This window comes from Strigops habroptila, chromosome 4 (assembly GCF_004027225.2).
Source record: "Strigops habroptila isolate Jane chromosome 4, bStrHab1.2.pri, whole genome shotgun sequence".
Taxonomy (NCBI): domain Eukaryota; kingdom Metazoa; phylum Chordata; class Aves; order Psittaciformes; family Psittacidae; genus Strigops; species Strigops habroptila.
In genome coordinates, this window is record NC_046358.1 from 38,157,019 (window position 1) to 38,183,350 (window position 26,332).

Genomic DNA, 26,332 nt, shown 5'->3' on the forward strand with positions numbered 1-26,332 from the left:
ACCCAGAACAAATTGAACCTGTTTGTGGAAGACAGCATAGGTTTTCAAAATGAGTGAAGATTTTAGTACTTAATCATCACTTGCCACTTGATGGGGGTGGTGAGCTAGTTACGCAGGCCTTGGCTTACAAATACAAACCAAGATGTTCCATGGACTATAAATAGCCAATTTTTATAGTTTTAATACAAACACAGTGTGACAGAATGCCAAAATCAAAGTGCATTTGGAAACTTTAAAGAGCTGCTTGCTACAAGATACCTATGCTAAATTCCACGTGGTACTTATGCATCAAGTGCTGGGGGTTAAATTAATTGCATTTCAATGAAACATACCAGATAGTTCATTATGGGAAAGATGAACAGATCAGCTTGTACTGTGTGATTTGCAAAAAACCACAACCTGCATCTCCTCTGAAATGTAACTACTGATACAGAAGCCTTTTCTATACATGTACAGAAAGTTATTTTTTGTCACTCGGTGCCCATCACTCTTCATTTACTTCCCTTTTCACTTATCTCAAGGAATAAACAGTATGCCCAATGTCTTTTTCCTTTCAGATCTTAATCCTACTTGTAGGTGAAAATGATACCAAGGCTTGGAAAGCTTTAACAGAGCAGTGTAAAAGATAAAACAATGGACAACAGACTAACGATGTCTGTACTTCAAAGGACTAAAATCTGCTGAAGACACGTCTTACATTTTATGATGTAGGAAGTGAACCATTAACTGTTCAAATATTGAAAAGATATAGAGCAAGTACCAAATATGACTAAATATGATTTTTCTAGGTATGAAACAATTAACCAATTACTAAAAAAATAAAACCAAAAAAAACCCCAAAGAAACAAACAAACAAAAAAACCCACCAAAAACAAAAGACCAAACTCACCTTTCCACACACAGAAGTGATTACATGTAAAAAAGAAAGCCATAGCTCAGTTTCTTGGATTTCTGGTAACGGAACAGGTAGATCCCAGTTGTTTCCTCACTAAACCATACTGCTATGCTTATTACCTTTCATGTTGATACGAATTATATTTTTTCTGAATAAAGAAACCGCATACGCTGAGCGTCAGTCCAAACTACAGGGCTGTACAAAGCAAAATTCTGCACCAAAGGAGATGAGATTAGAAACAGCTTTAGAAATAATCAATTGCAGAATACAGGAAAGAGGAAAGGGGTTAACCTGGAAACATATGATTTCAAGCACATCAACAGCCATGAGGTTTTTAACAGTGCTTACATTTATAAAAGTGCGGAATAGTGCTTCCATAAAATAATACAGAAAAAAAAATTATAAAAGCAAACAAAATCTATACGTTCAAACTCTCAAAATTCAAAAGAAAAGACGTGCAAGTCAAAGGTCTTAAAAAAGATTTAGGCCTTCTGAAAGTGTAAACAGATTTCCCTTTAGCACTTAGTATATCAGCAATTCCAACAACACTAGAAAACCAAAGAGCAAAACAATGTAAGAGATGTCCACTACCACAGATCATTTATTTATATACTAAGTTAAAAAATACGAATATTTTATTACAAAAAGTTTATCAAACAACTGTATACATACAGTTCATATTGTTAAAAGCCAACATGTCAATTGATACTTTATGTACATTTGATTAATAATGTCATACAACTGTAGAAAAGCATCAGTCAGCAGAAACTGATTTGGCATTTGGAAAGTAGTTACCACCCTGCACTAGAAGAGATAATTAATATAGGAATAAAACATTTATATGTTACAATAAAAATACTTATTTGCTGTGATCATTTAAAGCAAATGGATGCTTTCTTTCTCCAAGTAAAATCATCATAAATGGAGATTAAAGTGCACATAACCAAAGCATTAATAATTCTTCAGCAATCCCCTCTGTCAATCTAGATGCTCCAAGCACATCACAGAAACATCAAGGATTTAGGACTTATCTCAGTGGCTTAAACAGTAAGATTTAAGAGAAATTCAGCTTTCTAAGCTGCATAAAATAATTCTGGTGTACAATAAAATGAAGTAGGGTACAGAAATTTGGAAAATGGTGTTTGGTGGAAAAGTCAGTGTAAATTTTCCCACATATATGATTTCTGGGGAAATACTTTCCTTTCGAAAAAAAGACTCATAGTATTTCATACAACTGTGGACCAAACAAGCAGAGCATGCAACAGTATTTACATGTCATTCTTTGTGGGCTACATATAATACAGGTTTGGAGCAACACTGTCTACTTCACGCATAAATTTTGCTGGAAATCTGGGGAAGGGAAAAAAAAAAATTACCAACAATTTGTTTACTACAGAATAGGATCCTAAATCAGAAAAGTGCTCCTCAAAAAATGTAGCTCCAAATATTGGCTTTGTCCCATTACAAGCAATACAGTAAACCTTACAAAATATAACACAGTCAGTACTAGCAAAGCTGTGGAGGGTAATAATTTTAATAAATCAGTCTGCTTTGGATAAAAGAATGCTTATTCATGTTACAATCTATTCAAAAGCAACAGCTGAACAGGCTAAATTTACATCCACAAGAGAAGCATGACATGTTCACTGAAAAAAAAAGTGAGTTGCTGGTAATTACAGTTATCATTTTTATCAATCACATCAACTGGTCACCAATGGGAAAAAAAAAAAAATTTTTTTTTTTTAAATCTTTATTTTTTCACTTTACAAACATGAGAAGTTCTGAGCCATTATACTTGAAGAGCATACTTCATATCTTAGGCACTGGACCCAATTTAGAGGTAAAATGTTTGTCAACATGATTTACCATCCTCAGGTTTCTGAAGCCTGTCCATATGAAGTTTACATACAGCACTACAAATACACATCAGATACTGCTGTAAATTTATAAGGAATACAAAACACTGCTAAATACAACTTTCACCCCATGGCACATCAAGCATGGCAATACCACTTGTTTCACAGGTTACCAATGGTCAGTTGTGGTTATGCTTTATTGAGTATTTTCCTTTCTGTAGCTGAGAAATATACAGCTTGGACTTGCTTCCATCCGGTCTTTTAAACCAGACTTCATCATGGTTAATTGTTGTAATTATGGCACTACAGAAAATGAGGGAAGAAGGGTCAGGGGAAGAAAAACAAGAAGAATTTAGAAAACTTCTAAGCTGATAAATAACCTCAAAACCGCAGCTGTGTTTCCATACAGTAAATGAAAATATGCATTACTTACAAATGCTAGAACAAAAATATATTGGCTCCATTGTAAGGATAGTTTTAACAGAATTCTTTGGTAACTGCATGTGTCTTTAGTGATGGTAGTTAATTTTTCAGGCCTATTTAAACCCTTAACAAATACAAATATTTTAAAAGAACAATAGTCACCCATAGAAAACACAATAGACAACCCATGGTAAAAACTGCATCTGTTGAAAAAACACACCCAGAAATTACACTGAATACAAAGTATTCAGGAAAAAAGTTAAACAGATTGAAGCCTAAGATTTAAGGTAGAAAAAGTATTCAACTGTTAGTCATTATAACAAGAGAAATGAAGTCAAAACCTGATTTATTGACTCATTCTTACATGAACCCTGCTTTTATGCCCCTTGTGGTAAACCTTAATCCAAATAGTGAACGCAACCCCCTCCCCATACCTCCTAGGAAAAAAAAAAATTTTTGAAAAAAAAAAAAAATCAGGTAGAATTGATGACAAAAAAAGGCTCAAAACCAGAGATTAAAACAGTTAATGGAAGAAAGATCAACCAAATAATGAGTGTCACAAAACTCCCTCCAGGAAACAATTCAGCCTTAAAAGTTGCTGAAATCTTGAAAAGGCTAGGAAAGTTCCACTGTATGCTTGCCCTGTTAAGTGTCAGGTTTTGGCTTTTGTCAGACACTGGATACTGAGATCTTTCTTTGGCCCAGTGTAACTCCCATGTTCTGCTAAACCGATTCAGATTTTTTTCATTTCAGAAAGAATATACAGTTTACTAAGATACCTTCCTGTTTCAACCCTGAACAAACACTAAAATCACCAAAATTCATTCCCCTTAACCATACATAGGCAAGAAAAGAAACAGCCAGTTTTACAGTAACCTACTGCTATATGAAGTTAAAAGTTAATTTTCCTGGGTAGCTGTACATATTTAATCAACACCGTGCTTAGATTCACTTGCCTCATTCAGTAAAAGGTAAGATATAAATTTAGTATTAAATATTGTTTAAAACAGACCCACTTTTTAGAATTTACAAATATTATCCTTACAGGGAAAACACATTTAGATATCTAAAACATTCAACCAAATTTGCACTGTAATATGCAGATTGTTCCTTGGTAGAATCTTTGTTAAGAGAAGAAATTGCCATTTTAAAAGTTCCAACTCTTTTCTTTCAAACCATTAACCAACTGAAAACAAACCTTATCTTTAATGGTATAAAGTGTTTTTCTATAATCAAGTATTCTTGGTGTGCCAACAGATCAAATTTTCAAAGCAACAAAATCCCAAGATACTCAAAAAAACTTATTCAAAGGCTATTCAGAAACCAGAATCTTAAATTCTTAGTGAGATCCTAATTTAACAAACATCTCATGACCTTCAGTTAATTCCAGCCTTTACTAGCCTGTCAGAAGTCCAGCGCACAACCTTCTTTGATAATACCTGTCTTCCAAGGTGTCCTGGGTTCAGCTATAGCAGTCATTTTTCTCCTGCTTAGTAGCTGGTGCAGTGCTGTGTTTTTTAACTTTCAGCCTGGGAACAACGCTGATAACACCGATGTTTTTAGTTGTTGCTAAGTAATGTTTATTCCAACCAAGGACTTTCTCAGTCTCATGCTTTGCCAGGGAGGAGGGGAAGCCGGGAGGAAGCAGAGACAGGACACCTGACCCAAACTAGCCAAAGGGGTATTCCATACCACAGCACGTCATGCCCAGTATATAAACCGGGGGGAGTTACCCGGAAGGCCCAGATCACTGCTCGGGTCGGGCTGGGTATCGGTCGGCGGGTGGTGAGCAATTGTATCCTCTCCCCTTGTTATTTCACTAATCGTTATTATCATTGGTGGTAGCAGTAGTGGTTTCGTGTTATACCTTAGTTGCGGGACTGCTCTTATCTCAACCCGTGGGAGTTACATTCTTCCCATTCTCCTCCCCATCCCTCCGGGAGCGGGGGGAGGAAGAAGGTGGGGGGGGAGTGAGCGAGCGGCTGTGTGGTTCTGAGTTACCGGCTGGGCTCAAACCACGACACAAGGTGAACTGATACTACTGAGGTGGCAATACTTCCAAATTCGCCTTATTCTTCAATGCCATCATCCTATCTACTGCTTAACATGAATGTACACGGCTGCATAATTTGAGTAATCTTTACCTTGTAGGACATTCATCTTTCTTATCAATGCATATCGTCTGTCCACGTCCATACCACTCTCCATCGTAATACAGTCTTCCTTCTTCAGACCTAGCACTGTGTAGGTGCTTTTCTAATTTGACAGGTGCTAAAATGATCAGTAAAAGTCATTTAACATTGACTTGGCAGAAGTCAATTAGTTGTTTAAAATTATTTTCATCAGGTTATTTACATAGAATACACATTTTCCATGATAAAAAGTAACTGCAAGAATGCACGAAAATTGGAAGCAAGATACTTTCCTATTTCCAGTCAGATAAGTTATACTTCCATCTTCAAATAGAAGCTATCTCCCCTACAACCTTCAGATCTATGATATGAATTTTCACAAATCGAGTAATGCAATATAAAGATGATTTCAAATGGCAGAACCTGAAACCTCTTTATCAGCGCATTACTACAGCATGCGAGTAGTCATGCACCACTAAAGAAATACACCATCTGTTTGCTTCCTCTCCCTTTTCCTCCTTACTCACCACCTCCAAGTATTTGATTTTACCTAGCATTAATGTGCTCCTCGACGCATTTCCCATAGCTGTACTTATTCAGGGTTGTAGCTTGCAGTGAATGTGAATTCTTCAGAATGCATTCCTAAGGTCCAGGTGCTCTCAGTTTCCTGCCTCATCTTGTGCAAACACTGGCATAGCTTGCTGAAGTTAATTGGTATAACCCACTTGTAGAAGCCTAAATTTTTACTGCTAATTTTCAAGAATTCAGGTGTCAACACAATCATCAGCAATCAAGCTACAAGCATCAGCACCCAAGAGAGGGGAAAGACAAAAGCCCGATCTTCCAGCTATTTCACGCCATCCTCCATCACTACACCAGGGCTAAAATAAGTATAATCTGCCTAGATGCAGTTTACATCGTTACACACAGCAAGTTCTGTCTTGTGAAACCAATGTTTACTTACGTTCTGGCTTTACTCTGTGTGGCCCCAGTGTAGCCATTGCCTTGAAACACAAAAGAAAATTAAGTTAGTCAGCAAGCACATTCTTTTTTTCCTAAATTACCAGCTCTGACTGTGAAGTTATGTGTGGTGTAGCTCACGATACTTGTTTTTACGTGCAAAAACCACAACTGGAACAAATCTAAAATAGAAATGTGTTCAATGGTGACTCAGTAACTAAATAAAACAGAATTTTGAGGGTGAAAAAGAATCACCTTCTTTCATAAGTTTTGATTTCAAGTCACTCAAGATGTTTTATAAATTACACCCTCAACTTCCGTTATGTAATTCTGGCAAGAAAATACAAAATGACATCAACTCATTCTGAAAAACAAAACGCTGTATGAACAACCTATTCTTCTGATTTATATGTTATACAAACTCACAAATTTTCTCTCGTGCAAACTCTAGATCACACACAGTATTAAAGTAGGCTTAAAAAAACCTCCAAGAGTTTTTGGGGTTGTTTGCTTTTTTCAGTTTGTTTGTTTGAAATTATTTCCAGAAAAGGCAAAATCCCCAATAAATTCTGGAGTTAGCTACTGTTTAAAAATCACATTACACTATAGGAAAGAAGCCGAGAGAAAGCTGGTTTGTGTCTTTTCCTCTGATATGATACGAAGAGAAAAGCCAGACAATTTTTCACATAGGCATCACATTTTACTTCTTGTTTAAGAAATACGTACAAGTTCAAAGCAGGAGGGAAACTGACTTAAAGCTGTTTCCCGCCAAGTTTTTAAATGCACATAGTTTGTTATTCCATAAGCTGGGAAGCACCAGGGTACTAGGGGAAATTTTCTGACTGCTGGTGCAAGGCAAGGGTAGCGTTTCACTACAGCAAGTTACTTTAATGATCAAAGATCTGAAAAAGGCACTCTGCACTTAAAAGCTGGATTTATTTTTTTAAATACACCAATTGTTCAAACAAATTTCTTTTCCTGTAAACCCTGATTCTCCTATAATCTAGGAAAAACACAGCATTTCACTTTATATATTAAAAAAAAAAAAGTATAAGGAAAGGTCAAAGCATAGAAATCTTCAAAAAAATCAACTATTTACTATATGAAAACATATCATATATTTTAAAAAAATCTTAATTTAAACCAAAATCCTATCATAGTTTCTACCCAATTATGCTAGACTATGAGAAAGCAGATCCTCTTGACACCAGCTTTAGGCTCACTTTATCATGGAAAATTATGGACTACCCATTTTAGAGATAACCTCTTTAACCACTTTGTTGGATTCCTCTGCATGATCTGGGGTAGAATCAGAAAAAGTGGCAATAACATAGCATGAACTGGAATGATTAGCTGACTACTGAAGAAATAAAAATCTACTTAGCATTTTGATCATGTAAGAAATACATTTACATACTTTTAAGAGGCAAAAGGACTGGACAAGAACTCAAGCAAAACCCACAGCCACTGGCATTCACCCTTTAATCTCACCTTCCTTATTGTTGTCCAGTCTTCAAGTATATCAAGGTCTTGTAGCATATAAACTATATAGGGGCGTGGAGAAGTTAGGGAAAACTCTTTTAAACAGCAATAACAAAATAATGTTTGTAGAAAGATAGTAATAGCTCTGTTCTGCCAATCTTTCAAGCAAAGAATACCTAAGTGAAGCAAAAATAAATGCATCTTTGAATTATGCAACCTGGAAGTACACTTTAAAAACTGAGATAATTAATAGTATGTAGATATTCAGACTACTGGAGTTCAACAAGAGGATAAAATAACAATTGTGATAAAACCATTCCATCCTTAACAATTCCAGAAACCATTCCATTTGCAATACTACAAATTACAGTTGAAATTTCCTGCAATTTCAATAGACCACTGAAAATCGGCATCTACACTAGTATCAACTTCAATAAAATTATTATTTTTACAATACTCTGCATTGTATTTCTTTGAGAGAAAAGCATAGACAGCCCCACATCTCTGAATATCAACACAAAAAAAAAACAACCCAGGAAGTATACAAAGGCAAAGCCTCTTCCTTGAACTATCAACTGTAAAAATTGTGTATTAGAACAATACGTGAACTTCAAAACAAAACTCCATATAGCACTGCTATTCCATTACAACAGTCTTAAGTTTTTTCTTCATTTCTCCTCATTTCATCTCTCAAAAAGAAGTTTAGAAAAAGGTGTTAGAAATGTTTAAAAACTAAGTCTCCTAAAATGGGATAAGGGAGCTTTAACTCACATTCCATTTGAAATTTTAAGAATCTTTAGCTATTTTCAAATTTGTTTCCCTCTAAACAGCAAAGTAGTATAAATTAAAAAAACACACAAAATCCTAGGACTATAGGCAGATCTGTAGAAAGTGACAAGTTCAAAACTATTCTAAAATCGTAAGCAAAAAGAGAAAATTAATTTACTTCACAACTGAAAGGATTTTCAACTTTATGAATTGCCTGAAATTGCTGGGGTTTTAGACCTAATACTATGTTAGAATTTTCTGATTGGAATGTATTCTAAAATAGCAAGGTAGCTCATAATTCACAGAATCTGAATGCTATTTGTATGGACAACCCAAAGACAAGGATGGCTGAGAGCTAAACAAAATATACTTTCACACAACCTGGCATTCAAATTGCTAAAAGGAGTTAAGAAACTAAAGCTACTTGCAGGTACATTGATTAATACCACCTGGCCTTTAAGCACTACCTAAAAACCACCTCTACTAAACTGAATTTATGATGCATCCTAATGGAAGAACTGCCACCATTAGGCCAAATCATCCATCTGGTATATGTTCCAGTAAATTGCACATGCTCAAGGAGGGGTTTTTTTTCAGAAACTTCTTCCTTCCCACCTTCTCCTGATATTATGAAAGCTTGTAAAAGTAGCAGGATTTTTTGCAGCAGGTTAGCAATAAAAAATGGCCTTTATACTATATAATGTCACTACTTAGAATCACAGAATGATTTGGGTTGGAAAGGACCTTAAGATCATCTAGTACCAACCCCCCTGCCATGGGCAGAGTGGGACAACTTCCACTAGACTGGGTTGCTCAAAGCCCCATCCAGTCTGATCTTTTTCAGGTAGTCTCCATGATTCTGGCAACTTCCAAGCCATCACATTTCTACCCTATAAAAATGTTGGGCTGGGGGTACGAGTAGAAAGAATACTCAGTTTGCAAAGGCATCTCCTTCTTTCTGTAGAGAAAGATGATACTGTCTCTTAGTTGTTATACCTTAAAAAGTTTGCTTGTCAACAGCTATGAAGTCATCAATGCACAATTCTTAAACACTATACTCTCTCTATAGGAACCCCAAACCCACAAACAATCCCTCTGACCATCTCAATTCTTGGAATTTTAAACTTTTGATTAAAGAGGTTCTGAAGTCTATGGAATTGTTAAGAAGTAATAAATTGACACAAAGATATGCCAGTATGAGAAGCAAAGTTACACAAGTCAGGAGAAGTTACATAAATTATACTTTGCAAACATAATGCCTAATTTTTTTATGATTTTGCCTTGCAGCTCTATTTTTTTTAAGAATTAGAAAAATCAACTCTTGGAAATATTCTCTACGTGAAACTAGTAGTTAGAAAAGAGAATTTTAATTTCAATTTTTGTAATAGGATGTGTCAACATGAATTCTCTAACCTGAATAACAGCTGCCATGCAAAAATCAATTTTGAGAATGCATTATCACTTCAACTTATTATTTATGACATATATAGAAAGACTAGCTATAAGCGAGTAAATACTACTAGAAAGAACAATTATTTCAGTAAAAGGATATCTGATACAACAACAGGTTTCTTCTTATCTGGACTAAATGGATCCTTCCTTTTCTTCCTGGACTGTAGCTCATCATTCCATAATTCTGAAGAGACATAAGAACATGCTACGAATCAGAAACATTTACAAGTTTAGTTCTCTTAACAGCAGAGAAATTGTCCAAAAATGACAAATAACATTTTCTGGTGAGATGCTGTTTCTGAACAAAATGAAAGTGTTACATAATTACATAGTCATACATTAATACTCTCAAAACACACAAAGAAAGCCGACAATTACTAGATCAAAGTTTGGTTTAAGCTTAAATTCAACCTCCACCCAAAGTTTACAGCAGAATAGCATCCTACTGGATAACGTGAAACTCACCAGACATACTATGTGTACAGTCCATTACTCAGTAGCTACCAGAAGATTGGGGGGGGGGGGGGGGGGGGAAGTGACACCAAACAAGCAAACAAAAAAAACACCAACAACTTTGAATTTCCATCCACCTGAGGTAATGTCAATGCTATGCCTGTCTTCTTCAAGTCTTCTAATCTTCTCTTCTAGTTCACTTTGTACAGTATCATACAACAGAAGCTTTTCACTCTAAAGGAGAAATAAATTACACATTTTTACATTACTAAGTTCTATCATCTAAAGATATGACAACAAAAAAAGCCTCAGCAGAAGGAAGGTAAGAGTAGCTTTAGGTGAAAATTTTTCAGAAGCCATAAAGCATGACACTTCCCTCTATCCACTTTCTTAGCATGAGACCCTACCTGATTAAAGACAGCACATTCACTTAGCATAAGCATAAATACAGTTATCAAATATCAGTATCAAGAATAACTAAGTGTATAAAAGCATGTAGCTAGATGTCCAGAACAACTGTTTGTATTTTGACACAAATACAGTATTTTCCTTTTGGATAGCAAAGACTTATTCACAATGAATAACTGTAGTGACCTCTATGCCATCTTTCATTACAAATCAGAAATGTTTTTCATGGAAAGCTTTTTATTAAGCTGCCTCCAATATTAATAAACCTGCAGTAATTTATAGAGAATTATCATCTATTACCATGTATTTTTAACTATTTTCATAGATCTGAAAAATACCTTCCCACAGAATTTCTTGAGCACATAAAATATTTATAGTTGTGAAAGGAAAGCTATCTATCTTAAAGCTGTGAGAAACTTCTAAAGCACTGCTTTAGAAAAATTAGCTAGTTCATCTTTTCAAAAGGTAATTTCTGACCAAATAGATTAACATAATGCCTTCAATGTTAGCTGTACCATTAGCACTTTTTATACACAAACGAAACCACAGATTGATGTAAACGTTCTACAGCATTTCATGCTGTCTACACTGTCTTCCATTTCTTAAGTGTTTCTGAACTAGAAAAATCAACTTTGCAGTAAACTGCTCTTCATTACGGTCCATCACATAGAATATCAAAATTACACAGTATCTATTTAGACCAGCTACCCCTTTAAAGGCAGCATCAAAAAACACTACACTCTCTAAACCAGTAACTTAGAATTAAGCTGAGTTCCAGGCCTCTAAATTTACTGTTCTTTCATAAGCTTGCATATCTCCTAAAGCATGAACAGGAAATACAGCCAACTGTTACATTTTAAAGTTCATTATCACTACGCAACATATTTAACAACTCTGGAAAACAGAGGGCTTAGATATGCTCACAAAAAAAAAAAAACCAACCCACAAACCAGTTTAAGCAGCACAAGTCGCTGCATCTAGCTATTTGTTACCACGTCTCTGCCAGAAGCTGCAGCCCCTCAAGCCAAGTCAGCAGATGTCTGCACCTCAACTGCTCCTGCCCATAGCACAGCATACTAACAGGAACTTACCTTTACCAATGTTCAAGCTAGTATGCTGGAGTGAAGCGAAGTAGTTGAGGAATAGACAAAGAACTCCGTTCTACTAAATGGCTGTCATGTTTACTATTCACTGCAAGTTACAACATATTTAAATTCCAAAGACCTCTTTTCAAATATTTTTCAACCCCTTATAAAAAACTAAAAAAACTAAAAAAAAAATTAAAAAAAAAATTCCCAGTGGAACTGAAAAGGCAAAAGCATCTTACGTATGCCTGAAATGCCAAACGAGTGTTATCTGTTCTGAGAACATGTTAAAATTCCATTTTAAAATGAAATAGTGTTTGTGTTTAGACATCTGTTTTGCTTCAAGCTCTTGGCAACAAATAAGGTGTGAAAAGCTGCTACAGGCATCAGAGGCATTCCTGCTGAATGGTCATATTCCAGCGGAACAAGCAGCACTGCTGACTTTAAAGAGCTTTTCTCCCAAGAGACCCTTACTGCATGATGAATATTTGAATTCTGAAGGTTTCTCAGTAGAAACATAATAGCAAAACAAGGGAGAAGGATCACCTTAAAGAGGAATAATATATAGCCAAAGCAAATCATTCAATCACGGATGAGAAACCCTGTAAGTCTTACAGGATTCTGCCCTCCAGAATATTCCCAGGAGCGAAGACAGTCAGTAATGAGTAGTCCTTATTATACCTTGTTCTTTCCCATGGCATCAAGAATATAGATTTTTTTTTATTTTTTTTTTTAAGTATGTGTGCTTTATTGGTATAGTAGGAGCCACGGACTTCAGGAACCACTCCAAAGAAAACACCTTTAAGCAACTGTAATGGGGCTGAGGAGTACTATGATGCAAACCTCATGACCTAAGCAGCTATATTACAGAATTGGACTTGAGTATTTGTACTATGGTATCCAGGATTTAGATGCTTAAACAGGAATGTTTATGTTCAAGGAGAAAAATACATGTTTCCTGTAACTGCTTTTGAAATGACAACTCTATCACCAGCTGTCTAAGGTATCTTAAGAAGACATTTTCATTAATAGTATGATTATTATTATTTTAGTTGTCATTGTTGTTATTAAAATGTAAGGTGCTTTTGGCTAAAATTAGGTCAGATATTTCAGTTACTGTTCTTGGTAATCTTTTCATAACAAAGGTAAAAGAAATCATGTGGCAATCTATTAATAAGAACTTGTTAATGAAAAACAAGAAAACTTCGTTATACTTACATGCAAAGCCAAAGTAATATAAAGCTAATTTTTATATGCTTTGAATAAGCTCTTACATAGGCTTAAATTTCACAAGGCACTTGCATTCAAATAGCAAATAACAGCAATAATAAAAGCATGCACTGAACTGGGAAAGCATGACACACAGTAAAGTTAGATGAGATTAGCTATAAATGTAAAATAGCTGGCACAACCTCACAGTGCTGTCGAGAGGCTTGAATTTCACATTCATACTTGTTCTTCACAGATTCCAGACAAAGCTCTCTATAGATACCTGTAATCAGACAAATTACAGCAGTATTACTTTCTTTAGCTAGTATCTGATTTTAGAAATCTCTTTTAAGACTGCCTGCAAGTCCCAAAACATGTACATACTGGAAAATACAGATCTATTATATTAGGCACTTACAGTGGCTGGCTGCTTTACAGAGTAAACATAAGAACAAGTAATCCCTTAATTCCAAAGATCTGAGGAAAAATAAATGCTATATTAACTTTTTCCCCTATTTGTCAACAAATTACACCAGCACTCAGTGCTAACTTTACAAAATAGGTCTGTTTCATATTTATGCTCAAATTATCCTGGATATCCTCAGTTTTCAAATCCATGAAGTACTAAATGGCCTCTTCTAATTTCTAATTAAAATTTTAAATAATGTTTTGAGGTTTTTAAATAGCTACGAAACTGAATGAAAAAACAAGCTTTTACAAATTAATATTTAGAATAAGGCTTACTTTACAATGCATGACCTTAATAAATCACATCAATTAACAAGACATGTCCCATTCTTTGAAACAGCCACCTTGCAATACAAAGGATACTGCTTCTGAGTATTAGGAGCATTTCTTATACATTTCTGAAAATGTATCTACTAAACAGACAGCTGAAAAAAAAAATCTGAAGGGTATCTGAAATATAGTATTTGGCAAGTATAGATAGAACTTGATTTAATACAGTCAAGGCATCCACACAAAATACTTAAATTGTTCCAGATTACCATCTTGAGGAGTTAAGTTTGCACACACGCTAGTGCTGTCTAGCAACTGAAGACCTCCAAAGAACAACTTCCCATATAATTCATTTGACTATAACTTAATACAGTACAAAAGGAACAATTCTGTTACCAGCAATAGCTTTGAAAAACAAACCTCAAAGTATTATGTCGATCATCTTTCTGCTGTAAAGTCGCTTTTGATCTAGAATTCAAAATGTTCTTTTCTTACATCAGTATGTTATGCTGTTTGGTTGGTTGGGTTTTTTGGGTTTGGTTAGGGTTGGTTTGTTTGTTTGGAGGAGGGGGTTAATATTTATGGCTGACTGGTATATCTAGGTCTACCAAATTATAATCACTGCTTATTTCCCTGAAATTGAGTAGTATAGATATGAACACTTCTAGAAGAAACAGCTCTATTCTTGACTTGCTGGAATAGTCAAAATCCACATTTTGTGTGAATAGTGCTCAGTGCCTTAGAGAACAGACAAACACAAGTAACCTTTCTACTACAGATGCAATTATACCCCCAGTTCAGCTAATCATACTTCAGCATTTTTTCCCCACCTCTTTCTCAAATACTTACAGATTACCTGCAGGAGTTCAAGTCCTGCTACTACCCACTTCTGTCAAACAGCAAGAACAAATAAGCCTGTTTTGCATTTTCTTGCTTTCTCTAGAATAATTTTATCAATCTCATTCAGTTAAGGACAAAAGGAGAAAGAAAAAAACCCCAAACAATCCTGATTTCCAGTCTCAACTTCAAGGGAAGTTTGTAGTTTTTATGCTGGACTCTTTTTACATTGGAACATTGCTCTTCAGTGCTGCTGAAGACAAAATCCCCACCTAGTGAAAAGCAGCTGCATTTAAAACTGAGAATCAAAAGCACGGATTAAGATTGCTTTTACATTTTACATCAAATCCTCTGCAAGTTCACCTGCAAATTTTCTGCAAAGCCCAAATGAGCTACTTAGGACTAGTAAAATAGATTTGGTTTAAGAACTTAAAACCCAAGACATTCTGGGTCACCAGCTATGGAAAAGCAAAGACCACCAGGACGGAAAGAAATGCAACAGATCAAAAGATTTCAAATTCTCTTCATAGTCTGATGTCAAAAGCACCAATGAAGACATACTGAATAGCACTGAAGCAGCACTAGTATTATTAAAAGTGAAAGCAGGCTAGCCATTTTCCTGTTTGCCTGCACCATGTTTCTGCTGAAATTCTTAGAAAAGATACTGGCATCACTTCTCTGGCTGAAGAGATCACAACTGTCTTCTTTTTGGCTTTCTAACAGCCTGTGTTAGGTAACCCTTAGACAGCTGAATTACTCCTAAAGAAGCTGAGCTATAATATGAAAAGAATTTACAGTAGGGAAGAACACAACTTAATCTTCCTATAATACCACCATTCCATATGACAATATGGTTGTATTCCGGAAAGATAAAAGTTCTTGCCTGCTTCTTCTGTAAGTATAAAAGCCTACCTAAGTATTAGTTTTAATAATTAAAATGCAGCTTAGATAAAAGGATAAGAGTTCTCCTCCCTCCCCATATGGAACAGAAGGATAGGAGCACAGGAGTAGAAGAGACAAACTAGAAGAGCAGAAAACACATTATCATCTAAGATGATCTGGCAAGAACTTCATGAGATAGCACCTACATATCTCTTCATTTGAACAGTAGCCAGTTTGCAGACTCGATCCCAAACCTTCTTACTAATAAAAAATTATTACTGTTTTAATTCAGTAATTTTGTGCTTACTACACAAAGACAGACAGACAGTAAATGAAACATTAAAAAAGACATCTTTAGTGTGATGTTATCAGGCAACTTGTGCAAAGAGGTAAGTAACCTATTCATTTTGACTTAAAAAATATTTTACACAGGATACATTTTAAGCAATGCCACAGTATTTCTAATTTTAAAACACATTCCTTTAACAATTCTAAAGAAAAAAAGAAGATTGACCTCAAAATGCATAGCAAGTTTATACTTGTAGAAACAGCAATACTCATTTTACATGCCTACCTGCCACTTTCGTTCGGATTTGCATATTTTCTTGTAAAGCTGCCAATGGTTCTAAATATTCAGGTGCTTTTCCAGCTATGACCTCTTGTAGTTTTGCATCCACTTGGCTTAATCTTTCTTTGTAAAGCCTTAAAAATAATACCAAAAAAAAATTTATTTTATTTAAAAGCAAACACAGGCTAGAAGAAATATTCCATCTCTAAGGAAGAAGGCAAAATAAAAAACACAGAGCTGTTAATAGAATTAAGATGGAGTAGGAGGTGAATCAACATGGAGGAGGACAGGAAAGGGTGCTACAATACATGAGAACAATATGACTTACATCATGGGAGACAAAAATAAACATTTTGTGGATAGAAACACACAGGTTCACATATCTGCTTTCAGGTTCACATATCTGCTCCCACCCTATCATAAGCCAAGAGAAAAGAGAAGCAAGCTCTTACTGAAGCAACCCTCATTCCACCTCCTGTGAAAATCCACATATGGCATATTATCACAAATATCACAGGATAATTTGTAGCTGACATCTTCCATTCCTGCCAAAAGGAAGCGCATTTAAAATACTTTCATTTTACTAGAAATTCATTTCTTCTATAAAAGCTGGTATTTACTGGTAAACAATGAAGAAATCTGTTTGCATTTTAAAGAATTTAAAGTAATATTAATTACAAGTGTATCAATCACAATAAAGCTCCGGTCTTTGTAAATGGTAAATTATCAATTACAGTGTAATACAATATAGTGTCGAACAGTAGAATCATCAATAAAACCAGCTTTCCCTGTTCTCATTTTTAACCTGGCACTTGACAACCAAAAACTGTAAAATTAAGGCAAACATGTACAAACTCTGTTGCACATGTTAAAAGCACATCAGATGTTGCCTGTTTACACAGATAAATGTATCTTTGTTGCATCTGTTTACACAGATATAACAGATGTCTTTAGGACAGGGATGCTGCTTTACTTCCCATTCATCTGCCACCAGCCTGCTCATCATTTTACTTTGATGACAACTCCATAGTTCAAGCCTGTGTACCTAACCTAGCAATAGCCAGCGATCACTCCCCTCCTTACCTGCAAACCAAGTATTACACACGCAACCTGTCCTGCAGTCAACTGACAAGATCTGCAGCTGATCAAAACTCAGCTTCATGGGCTCAATCCTTGATGAGCGCATGACTGCTAACATATAGTGAGCTCCAGCAGAATTATTTAGCTAGAACATAAGCATGGGTGCACAACACACATGATTGGGTAGGTTACTAACATTTGATTACACAGCACCAAGTTTGAGCTACATCAAAGCGAGCAGTATTTGGTACCATGCAGCAGCTGATGGACTAAAACCGTTTATCCAGTACTTTCAAACACTGATTTGCTTAAAATGGATAACTGTTATCAGCCACTGTAAATCCTACTTATCTCATAGCATCTACATTCAGTTTCTCTGAAAAGGAAGCAGAGGTACATGCAATCACTTCATCATCTCTGCTACTGGTTGTGGCTAAACATCCCACTGTTCACGCATCTTTTTCTTCTTTCCCAACTTTATCACTTCCCTACTCACGTCTGCTCCTTCCTATAATCTTTTGTCCATCATTCTCATGCTCCTTTCCTAGTAATCCCACCATCGCAGTTTTTCCAGCCCCTAAAAACACACCAATCTCTCACTAACCAGTGTCTACAGAAGGCCTCCTTCCTCACACACCACAGCCTTACCAACTCCCAAACACCACTCACAATCCCTAAACCCCCCCAAAATACTTTTTTCCTTCCTCCCAAGACCACCTTCCTTCATATTCACTCCTTAAGGGTTTGTTTCCACAATCTGTTTCCAGTCATCCAAGCTGTCCAACAGATGGAAGAGTAGAACTGAACTCAAAAGCTGGAGGTTACCCAAATGCCAAACCAGTTGGTATCAACTGGCTCCAATACTCATCAGCTGGCTCCATTTGCCAGCTTGCTCCTTGCTCAGCCCAAAGAACAGCAAGACAAACAGTATTCTCTAGACACTGCAGCAAGAAATTGCTTGCTGGGCAATTCTCTCTAGTCCCAATTAGGTGGACCTCACAGTGTCTTGTTCGGCAAAGCAAGTTGTATGTCTCAGTTCTACAGCAGAAAGAACTACCTCACAATATAAACATGCATCTGAAACAGCGACAACTGACTTGATTTTCAATATGTGCCAAAGAATAGACAAGGTCTCCTCAAAGTTTCGCTTTGTCAGGTACTTGATTAAGCTAGTTGCCAAGTTACCACCAACTTAAATCAGAACAGATGTACCTAGCTTGTCTGGGCATGTGAAAAAAAAAAAAAGCCCACTTAAAATACATACAAAACACTGGCTCTAATACAAATGAGATTCACTTTTGAGTAACTATTAATCATTACTATTAATACTTATTAGGTCTTTACTGCTGATGTAGGTATTATGGCAGACTACAGACAGAGAGCTAACAGTATTTTCATTTTTTTTTTATTATTGGTATCTGGGTAGCAGTAGACACAAGAAAATTTCATTGGTACCAACTATAAAAACTGCTGCAATACTCTGAAAAAATAACAACTTAGTTTCTTATTTAGCAAAGACAGTACTTACATCTGTCCCACACATATAAAAGGATGAGAAAGATCTTGAGTAAATACATATATACATTGAAAAACCCCACAGATTTCCCTAGAATTATAATTCATTGGTTTTGCTAAGGATTTTGATGTAATATACCCACACCAGCCCTTCACAGTAAAAACACTTCAAAACCATTCTTACAGCAATACATAAAAGCATTCTAGAGCAACTGCCTGCAAATAATTTCAGAATTCCCAATCCTTATTCTTCTCCAGAAGTAGCATCCACATCTATGAAAGACAAGAAACACCAGCTGCACACAATATTCTCATGGAATGGATCCTCAAATGAGGCACTTAAAACATTAAAATACTTACTGATCTTTAAGGTCTGTAAATTGCTTTTCAAGATTGGACATTTCATCTAAACACTCCATCCTCCTCCTTTCACAATCCTCGTCATCCATTTCTAAGAATAAAAGAAAGGTAATTTGAACAATGGAATGTATAACCAAATACACTGGATATTTTGTTTCTAGTGAATTTGAAGCAAGCCTGAATTTCAGCTATGAACAGATTATCCATTATATTATCTTATAGCAGAACATGAGAAATCACTTGCCATATAAACTACAAAGTAAGAAACTTGGATCTAATTCTAGAAGAAACACCATAAACAGCAATTTTTCTTCCACAAAACAGGAAACAATATCAAGGTAAGGCTTCAAGAGGGTAAATTTCCTGACTGATAATATAAAGTGACTGATAGGAATGTGTGAAACAGAAGAACTAAACATTTATATTCCAGAATTTTTTTCTTAATTTACCTAGTGAACATAACTGTAAAGTATAATAAATCCCCACTTTTTGGCCAAACATTTTGCCCTACTTGCCATGGAGTCATCTGATGCTACTAAACATCAGCTTTCACCTTCTCAGCCTTTTCTTAGACCAGAAAACAGAAAAACTAAGCTAAAAAATTCCTGACTCTTTCCCACCCTCCCCAGAACAACAACAACAAAAAAAAAAAGACACCTTGTTAAGCCTCATTCAGAAGTTAGAGATGTCCTGAAACTGCTTTATAGCAGCCTTACATCCAGGAATTAGCTGTCTATACTTATGGTACAACTGACCAATTATCAAGCGGTAGGAGAAGACATGCAGAAGAAAGGACAGCCAGGATGCAGCCAGGAACTGGAGCTGAACTGGTGCAAACGGGCCAGGTGTTCGAGAGAAGGGGCTGCCCTGAGGAGGCTGTATGCATCTAAGCAGTTACTCTGTCATGAAAAGTCCTAACTCCTGACAGAAAGGCAAAGTAGGATCCTGAACCAGTCAGAGACAGCCTAGACTCACTCTTCTAGACCATAAAAAAAACTCCGAACCTTTTGCTTCTTCCTCGCTCACATTTTTCCAATACACATTTAACTCCTTTACACTCTCTCATACATCAACTGCAGAAAGCACCACGCAAGTCTTCATCCTTACTGTTCTGCGAAAGAGTATGGCAATTTGCAATGGTGAAAGGAGTAGCTTCAGGGCCAGTGTAGCTACTTTGGATGATCTGATTAAGTTAAATCTTCCACTCGGACCTCTCGATGTATGAAGTTTTCTGCACATAGCTTCTTCCTGAAATCATCACAAGCTTTTAAGACCGAAAACTACACCAGCCCTCTCTGCCTGAATATGAAAACTAGCAGGCAGTGGAGCAGTATTAATCTGTACTACAATGCTACTTACAAGTCCAAATCAAAGACCTACTGCAGTTTGTCATGTTATAGACAGTACAAGCAAAATATCCATTGTGTACAGTTTTAAAACATGATATATCTTGAAGTATTTGAAAGCAGAGAGAGAAAATTTATAGGCAGACCTTCAAAAGCTGAATGCTTAGCACACTGGGGGTGGGGAGTGGGGTGGGGAATATCAGGCTGTTGAGAGATACTATTTTAAAATACTGTTCTCAAAAGTAAGGCAGATCCTGAATCCCAGAATAAGGCTGAAAATCAGATTAAAGAGCAGTTTTATTTGGCTGTCTGATGTCATACTCAAGCCAAAATTTATTGGGCAACTTTTAACTCAGACAGATTTAAGGAATGTGGCAGTAGTCATATTACTCGAAGAGTTGCCTAAAGCATTCATGTGCTATAAAAATACAGCTTCTTTAAAATTTGAAGGCACCTTCCTGTAAAGCCAGAGAAGAACAAGCACTGGGATACTACCAATAGTTCTCCCGCTCAAATATGCATTTCAGATAAGTTCAGCTATGCTTTTGGTTCTAAGTATGTTTTAGTAAAGAATCCACTCAGAAGCTTTTCCTTAAATTAACACGGGCTTTATCTTTCGTGTATATTTAGGGACTACAGATCAGAGAAAACACCTAAGAACTATAACGCTGGCTGAGAATCCATCCAACGTCCATTGTTGGAAAGGAAGGGGACTGCATCTTACATTTTAAACTTGTACTGCAAAGAAACTACAATGCATTGGTATCTAAGGGCACAGCTGACTCAGGTAGACATTGAAACAACTCATAGCTCTGTCTAATCTCCCCTCAACTACATATACACTCAAAAGTCTTCGACTTCTGCCTAGAAGTCCATATTCTGCCTATTATTCATATTGAATGGCAATCCACATGCTAAGTAACTCTTCAATTGTTTCATTCTTATTTTCTGCCTTCACTAAGATTCATAAAATTATGAAGATTTTCAGAGTCCTGAAGTATCGTTAATTCCCCAGTTATGGAACTCCTTCCCCATGGCTTTAAATGACATACAGATTGGTGATACGCAATACCGAACAGGTAAAAGGTTTTACAATCAAATATCATGGCTTTCCAGTTGAAAATTTACATCATTACATACTAAAACACTTGCTCATAGGCGCATTCTGTCTCAACACTTCAGATTTCCCATAAAATTTCATACTGCACAAATAATTTAGGTATTTTTAAACACTTTTAAAAATCACAGTCATTCTTTTCCTACTATATTCCAGCAGTCCAACTCAGTAACTAGGGCAGCCTGGTTTAAAGTCAAAAAAAAAAATACCACAGTACTTAAAATATAACAGTGCCTAAAATAGCTTTTTCTAATAAGCTGTGGCCTATATAAAGAGCTCTAAAAAAATGGCCAAATTCTCAGCTGGGATAGTGGGCATAACTTGTGGCTTTTTTATTCATCCCTAATATGCTATTCTGTATCCTGGTCAATAAAAAAAACCAACCTATACTAAATACATAGCATTAAAAAGAACAAACACCACCAGGATAGAAATAGTGCCAGCTCTCAAGGGCAAGTTATGCTGCTTCTAACTGCACCTTCTATATTCTGAGACATCTACTGGGAGGAAAAAACTAAAAAAAAGGTTAAATGCAAGCAAAGCAAACGACAAATTTAACAACAAAAATACTTTCCTTCAAAATCTTTTTTTCTTGTTATAATTTTAATGAGGACTTATTTCTTGCAATGCTAATCATCTTATGTTTGTAGGAGCAATCTGTTTCCATGGAGCATGTTCATATTTGTCAAGACACTGAGACAAGCACCTCATTTCCTGTAATCATTGCTTTTTAAGTGCTCCTTAAAAGCATTTATCTGTGGACTGCAGTAGAAATTATCTGAAGAGCTTCTTGTATTGTTTTAAATAAAAGTTCACAGACTACACTCACTTAAAACGCAATTCCTCCTTCCACCACCCTAATCCCAGGAGAAACCAAGACAAGGGCAAGACAACAGAATTATTTGCCTGCAATAAAAAAAATCAACCAAAGTGTCTTTGAGAACATGTAGACTTCAAAGTTTTCTTTTAAAATATCAATTAACACAACTGCAAACAGAAACAAAGGCTCTTTTTTTTTTTTTTTTTTTGAAAAAAAAAAGCGCAAACTTCAAAGCTTGAATAAAAGAGCAAACTTCAAAGCTGGAACTAGCAGAGACAATTCTCTCTTCACCAGATCCAGGGAGCTGGAGAAGAGAAAAAGTTTACATCCTTTTCTCCCTTTCTCATGGAAAAATTACTCTCTTTTTTTTTTCTTTTTTTGACATACAGATTAGCTAGAATAAGAGATGAAGAAAGGGCATTCCCAGACAGCATCTACCTACAGTACAAACTGCAAGGCTAAGATGGGCTAAGTAAGCAGTGGTTACAGTTGCAGTGCTGCTCCTGGACCTCATCAAGGAGTCCTTCATAACCCTGTGCATCACCCACCTACTGCCAAATAAACTTATATATTCCTCCTTTACATACACTCTCTGCTTTCCTTCAAAAGATGTAACAAACTTTGTATATCAGAGCTTCTTGAAAAGCTGTCTCCATTAATTTCTTATCCAAAATATAGTATTCCCTTTTTAGTCCATGTACAATTCTGATAATAAAAAAAAAATGGAGCATGCTTTTGTAAGTTAGCTACCTTTTTCATGGGTTATTCTTCTGACAGCTTACATGCAAAGGCCCAACAAACATTGAAGACTGTGCAAAAAAGGGGACAGGAAAGCACAGTGTATCAGAAAGGGTGGGCGAGGATGAGAAGCAGGACAGTGGCAGTGGTAATTTGATCCAGGTGGACAGCCATTGACCAGCAGCCTAACTTCTAAAATGGGGTTCAGTCAGACATAGTTGCCAGCTCAAAGGCTGGGGGGATGAGAGAGAAGCAGGGGAAGCTCTGTATAAACCATGGGCATATCACTTGGATTTGTGGATTAACCAAGGCCTCTACTGGTCATCAACTCTGGTGAAGAGTGAGTATTAAATCAAGGTCAAAGGGAGTGACTGCACTCTTTCCCAGTATGGCAGCCTCACTTTCTCTCACTAGTAGAGTCTTCGCTCTACTTCTGCAGTCAGGTTGGCTCTCTCTACCACACCTATAGGGCTCCGGCACCTTGCTAGCCCATGCACAGCCCAGACAAGGGCAAGCTCCACGAGACCACGTGGAACAACCACACCAGGGCTTTCCCTGAACTGCATCAGTCAGTGTGAATCTAAAAGCCATAGGTTTAACAATAAAAATGAAGAATTAACTGTTTATTGAGGACTAACACAAACAGATAAATCAATCACAAGCCAACGCATGTAAAAATATAATCTCACAGCTGCCTAATTTGTCTAGTTCATGGTGTCCCATTCCTTCCACTGTGCCAAGCTGGCACTCATGCCACAGGTCAATGTGTTAGTATAGGCACAGGACAGGATCCCAGAAGACCACTCTATACCACTTCAGCTGCTGGAGACACACACCAGTATCCCAGCTAGCACTGAACACAGCTACTGGTCCTCAGCTAGCCCTTCCAGTGACTGCTATCCTGCTTATGGAGCTTACATACTTATACAGCCCCAGTGGTGCCAGAGCAGCAGTGTCTGCATTTGGTGATCAGCATGTTTCCCACTTTATAATTTACCCCTTGTAATTACAAGGGAAGTTTGAATAGATAATAACTACCTTCTAACACAGTGAAAACTGACCATAGAAAAAGTAATCCCTTTAAAGCTGGATTTCACCTACTAATTCACGATCTGTGGTCCCAAGAAAGCTATGGAAAAAGGAAGGGACCTTTCAACAGAGCAGAGGTTGAAACGCTCAGCAAAAGAGACCAATGGTACTGACAGGATTCCCAATGCCCCCTCAAAGACAGGTCTCAAAACATCTAACTGAAATTCACGGCTTTGCATATGAAGAAATACATACATATATATATACACACAGATGTATACCTGTATTTTGTTGCATGGATGCACACAGATGTGTGCATGTATGCCAAGTCTGTAAGTGCAGACCTTAACGAGGCACCCCCCTCCCCGGGCCATGAACCCAAGCCCAACATAGCACAACCCACAGCACCTACACGAAGGGGAACGGCCCGGCCCGGCCCGCCAAGGCCGAGTGCCAGCCGACTCCGGAGCCGGTGGCTCGGGGCAAAGTGGGGGTGCCGTGCCCTTGCGCCCCGCCACGTCCCTCCCCCTCGGCCAGCGACCCGAAGCGGAGCCGGGAGGAGGCTGTGCCGAGCTGGGCCGGAGCGGCACGGCGGCGGGGTCACGGCGGGGGTGGGCACCGGCAGCCACCGGACCCAGGCGGGGCGAGACAGGTCTCTCTCCCGGGGCAGCAGGCCGAGCGCTAAGGGAACCGCCGCGACTCCCCCCTACCCTCTGCGGGCGGCCGCGGTACCTGAGCTGTCCCCCTCCTCCGACACGGACGAGCTCTCAGTCTCCTCCTCCTCCGAGCTGCTGCCCTCGTTCTCCCCGTAGTCCACCTCCATCTCATCGTGGTTGTTCTCCTTCTTCTCCCGGGAATGCACCGGCATCGTTCCCGCCGCGGCCGCCGACCCCCAGGGCAACCCTTCCCGCCGCCGCTCCGCCGCCGCCGGCCCCCGCTGCCCCGCCCCTCTCCGCCTGCGTAGCCTACGCGCCCTCCCGTTGGCCGAGCCCCACCAGCAGGCTACGTTGCCGGCGCGCGGGGCATTCTGGGAGTTGTCGTCCGTCGAGAGGCACGCGGGGGTTGGGGGAGCGCCGCTGCCGTGAGGGGCCGGGCGGGGAGCGGGGGGGCTCCGCGGTTCCTCCTCCCCGACCCTGCGCGCTCATGGGGCTGCCTGGCACTGAGCTTCTCCGTGACGATCAGGCAGAACTAGAAGCCCTGCCCACGCCTCTCACAGGTAGTCCGAGTGGACTTGTAGAAACCACGTCGCTCAACCGGGTGACAGTGGTGCTGCCCAGGAGATTTGCAGCCCGACAAGGCGTCTGTCGCGGCTCGCTACCTCCCAGCCGTCTCCCCGCAGGCTCCAGAGGGCCCTGCGGGTAGCGACCTCCCCGCCAGAACCTGTTTCTTCACCAGTTTCGGTAGTACGCTTCAAATTAAATCAGACTTGGGCCCCTAAAGCTGGCAGCAGCCACTGACAGTGGGCACGGGGAGGGTCTAAATGGGTATGCCAGCTTTCCCACCTGCTCCCTTGCTACGAGGGACTGATAAGCTTTACTTTGCGTACTCAGGGATGTCTGGCAGGGAGCCTCAAGACTCGTGAAACACTCGGTTGGTTGTGGCCTGCAGGCGAGCGTGGGCAGTTTCTCTCGGACTGAGGTGAACTTGCTTGTAGAGCATGGGCTCTCCTCTGAAGCCGGGGCCAGGTGGAGGAGCTGCAGAGACAAACGGTGTGCCCCGCTGTGTGATGTGTTGTGCTGCTCCAGTGAAGTGAAAACGGTATTTGCTGGCAGTAGCAGTTCTTCACGTTGAGAGATCCAGATGTAGTCACCCTCTGTAGCCTGGGAGGTTGTTTGTTACGCGGGTTATATTGTGAAGCAGTTAGTGATTCTGAGCTTCACCGCAGATTTTCACCTCCATGGCAATTGCTGCCCATCGCACTCATCGCTGCCCTCACCACCATCACCCACCACAACCATCACTGTACGTTAGTCACTTCTTTTCTCCCACATCTCTGTATATCCAATGCAACTGATTTCCCTGTATCTCCACTAAGAGGAGTGTGCGCAGGTGTCCCACTTCTTCTCCAAGAACAGAAATAGAAGACAAAATTAACCACCTCTCATCCTCCACTGGGGAACCTCCATCCCTGTTTCTGCTGTCTCTGGCTTTGTAGACAACTGGGGACCAGCAGAACCTG

At 38.3% G+C, this 26,332-nt stretch overlaps 1 protein-coding gene across 3 annotated transcripts; it reads right to left on the reverse strand.

Annotated features, from left to right (window-relative positions):
• Positions 1-1,469: 1,469 nt before the first annotated feature.
• On the reverse strand, positions 1,470-25,105 carry BRMS1L (BRMS1 like transcriptional repressor). Of its 3 annotated transcripts, XM_030483184.1 has the most exons (11): positions 24,886-25,105; positions 19,104-19,194; positions 16,155-16,282; positions 13,327-13,406; positions 10,559-10,655; positions 10,069-10,152; positions 7,758-7,822; positions 6,271-6,310; positions 5,319-5,445; positions 3,539-3,611; positions 1,470-3,054 (listed from the first exon to the last, which is right to left on the reverse strand). In XM_030483184.1, exons 1-11 carry the CDS (start codon positions 25,019-25,021, stop codon positions 3,034-3,036), a joined length of 942 nt encoding a protein of 313 aa, XP_030339044.1. In that variant the 5' UTR covers positions 25,022-25,105; the 3' UTR covers positions 1,470-3,033. The 3 variants fall into 3 exon arrangements, with proteins under 3 accessions (XP_030339044.1, XP_030339043.1, XP_030339045.1); XM_030483183.1 differs by lacking the exon at positions 3,539-3,611 and having other exon boundaries at positions 1,479-3,054; XM_030483185.1 differs by lacking the exons at positions 3,539-3,611; positions 5,319-5,445 and having other exon boundaries at positions 2,980-3,054.
• Between the last annotated feature and the right edge of the window lie 1,227 nt (positions 25,106-26,332).

Coding starts and splice junctions, on each gene's coding strand:
- BRMS1L (XM_030483183.1), bottom strand. CDS start 25,021: ATGCCGGTGCATTCCCGGGAGAAGAAGGAGAACAACCACGATGAGATG. Junction 19,195..24,885: donor GGAGGAGGGGGACAGCTCAG/GTACCGCGGCCG, acceptor TTTTATTCTTAG/AAATGGATGACGAGGATTGT. Junction 7,823..10,068: donor GAAACCTGTTGTTGTATCAG/ATATCCTTTTAC, acceptor TAACTTCTCCAC/GCCCCTATATAGTTTATATG.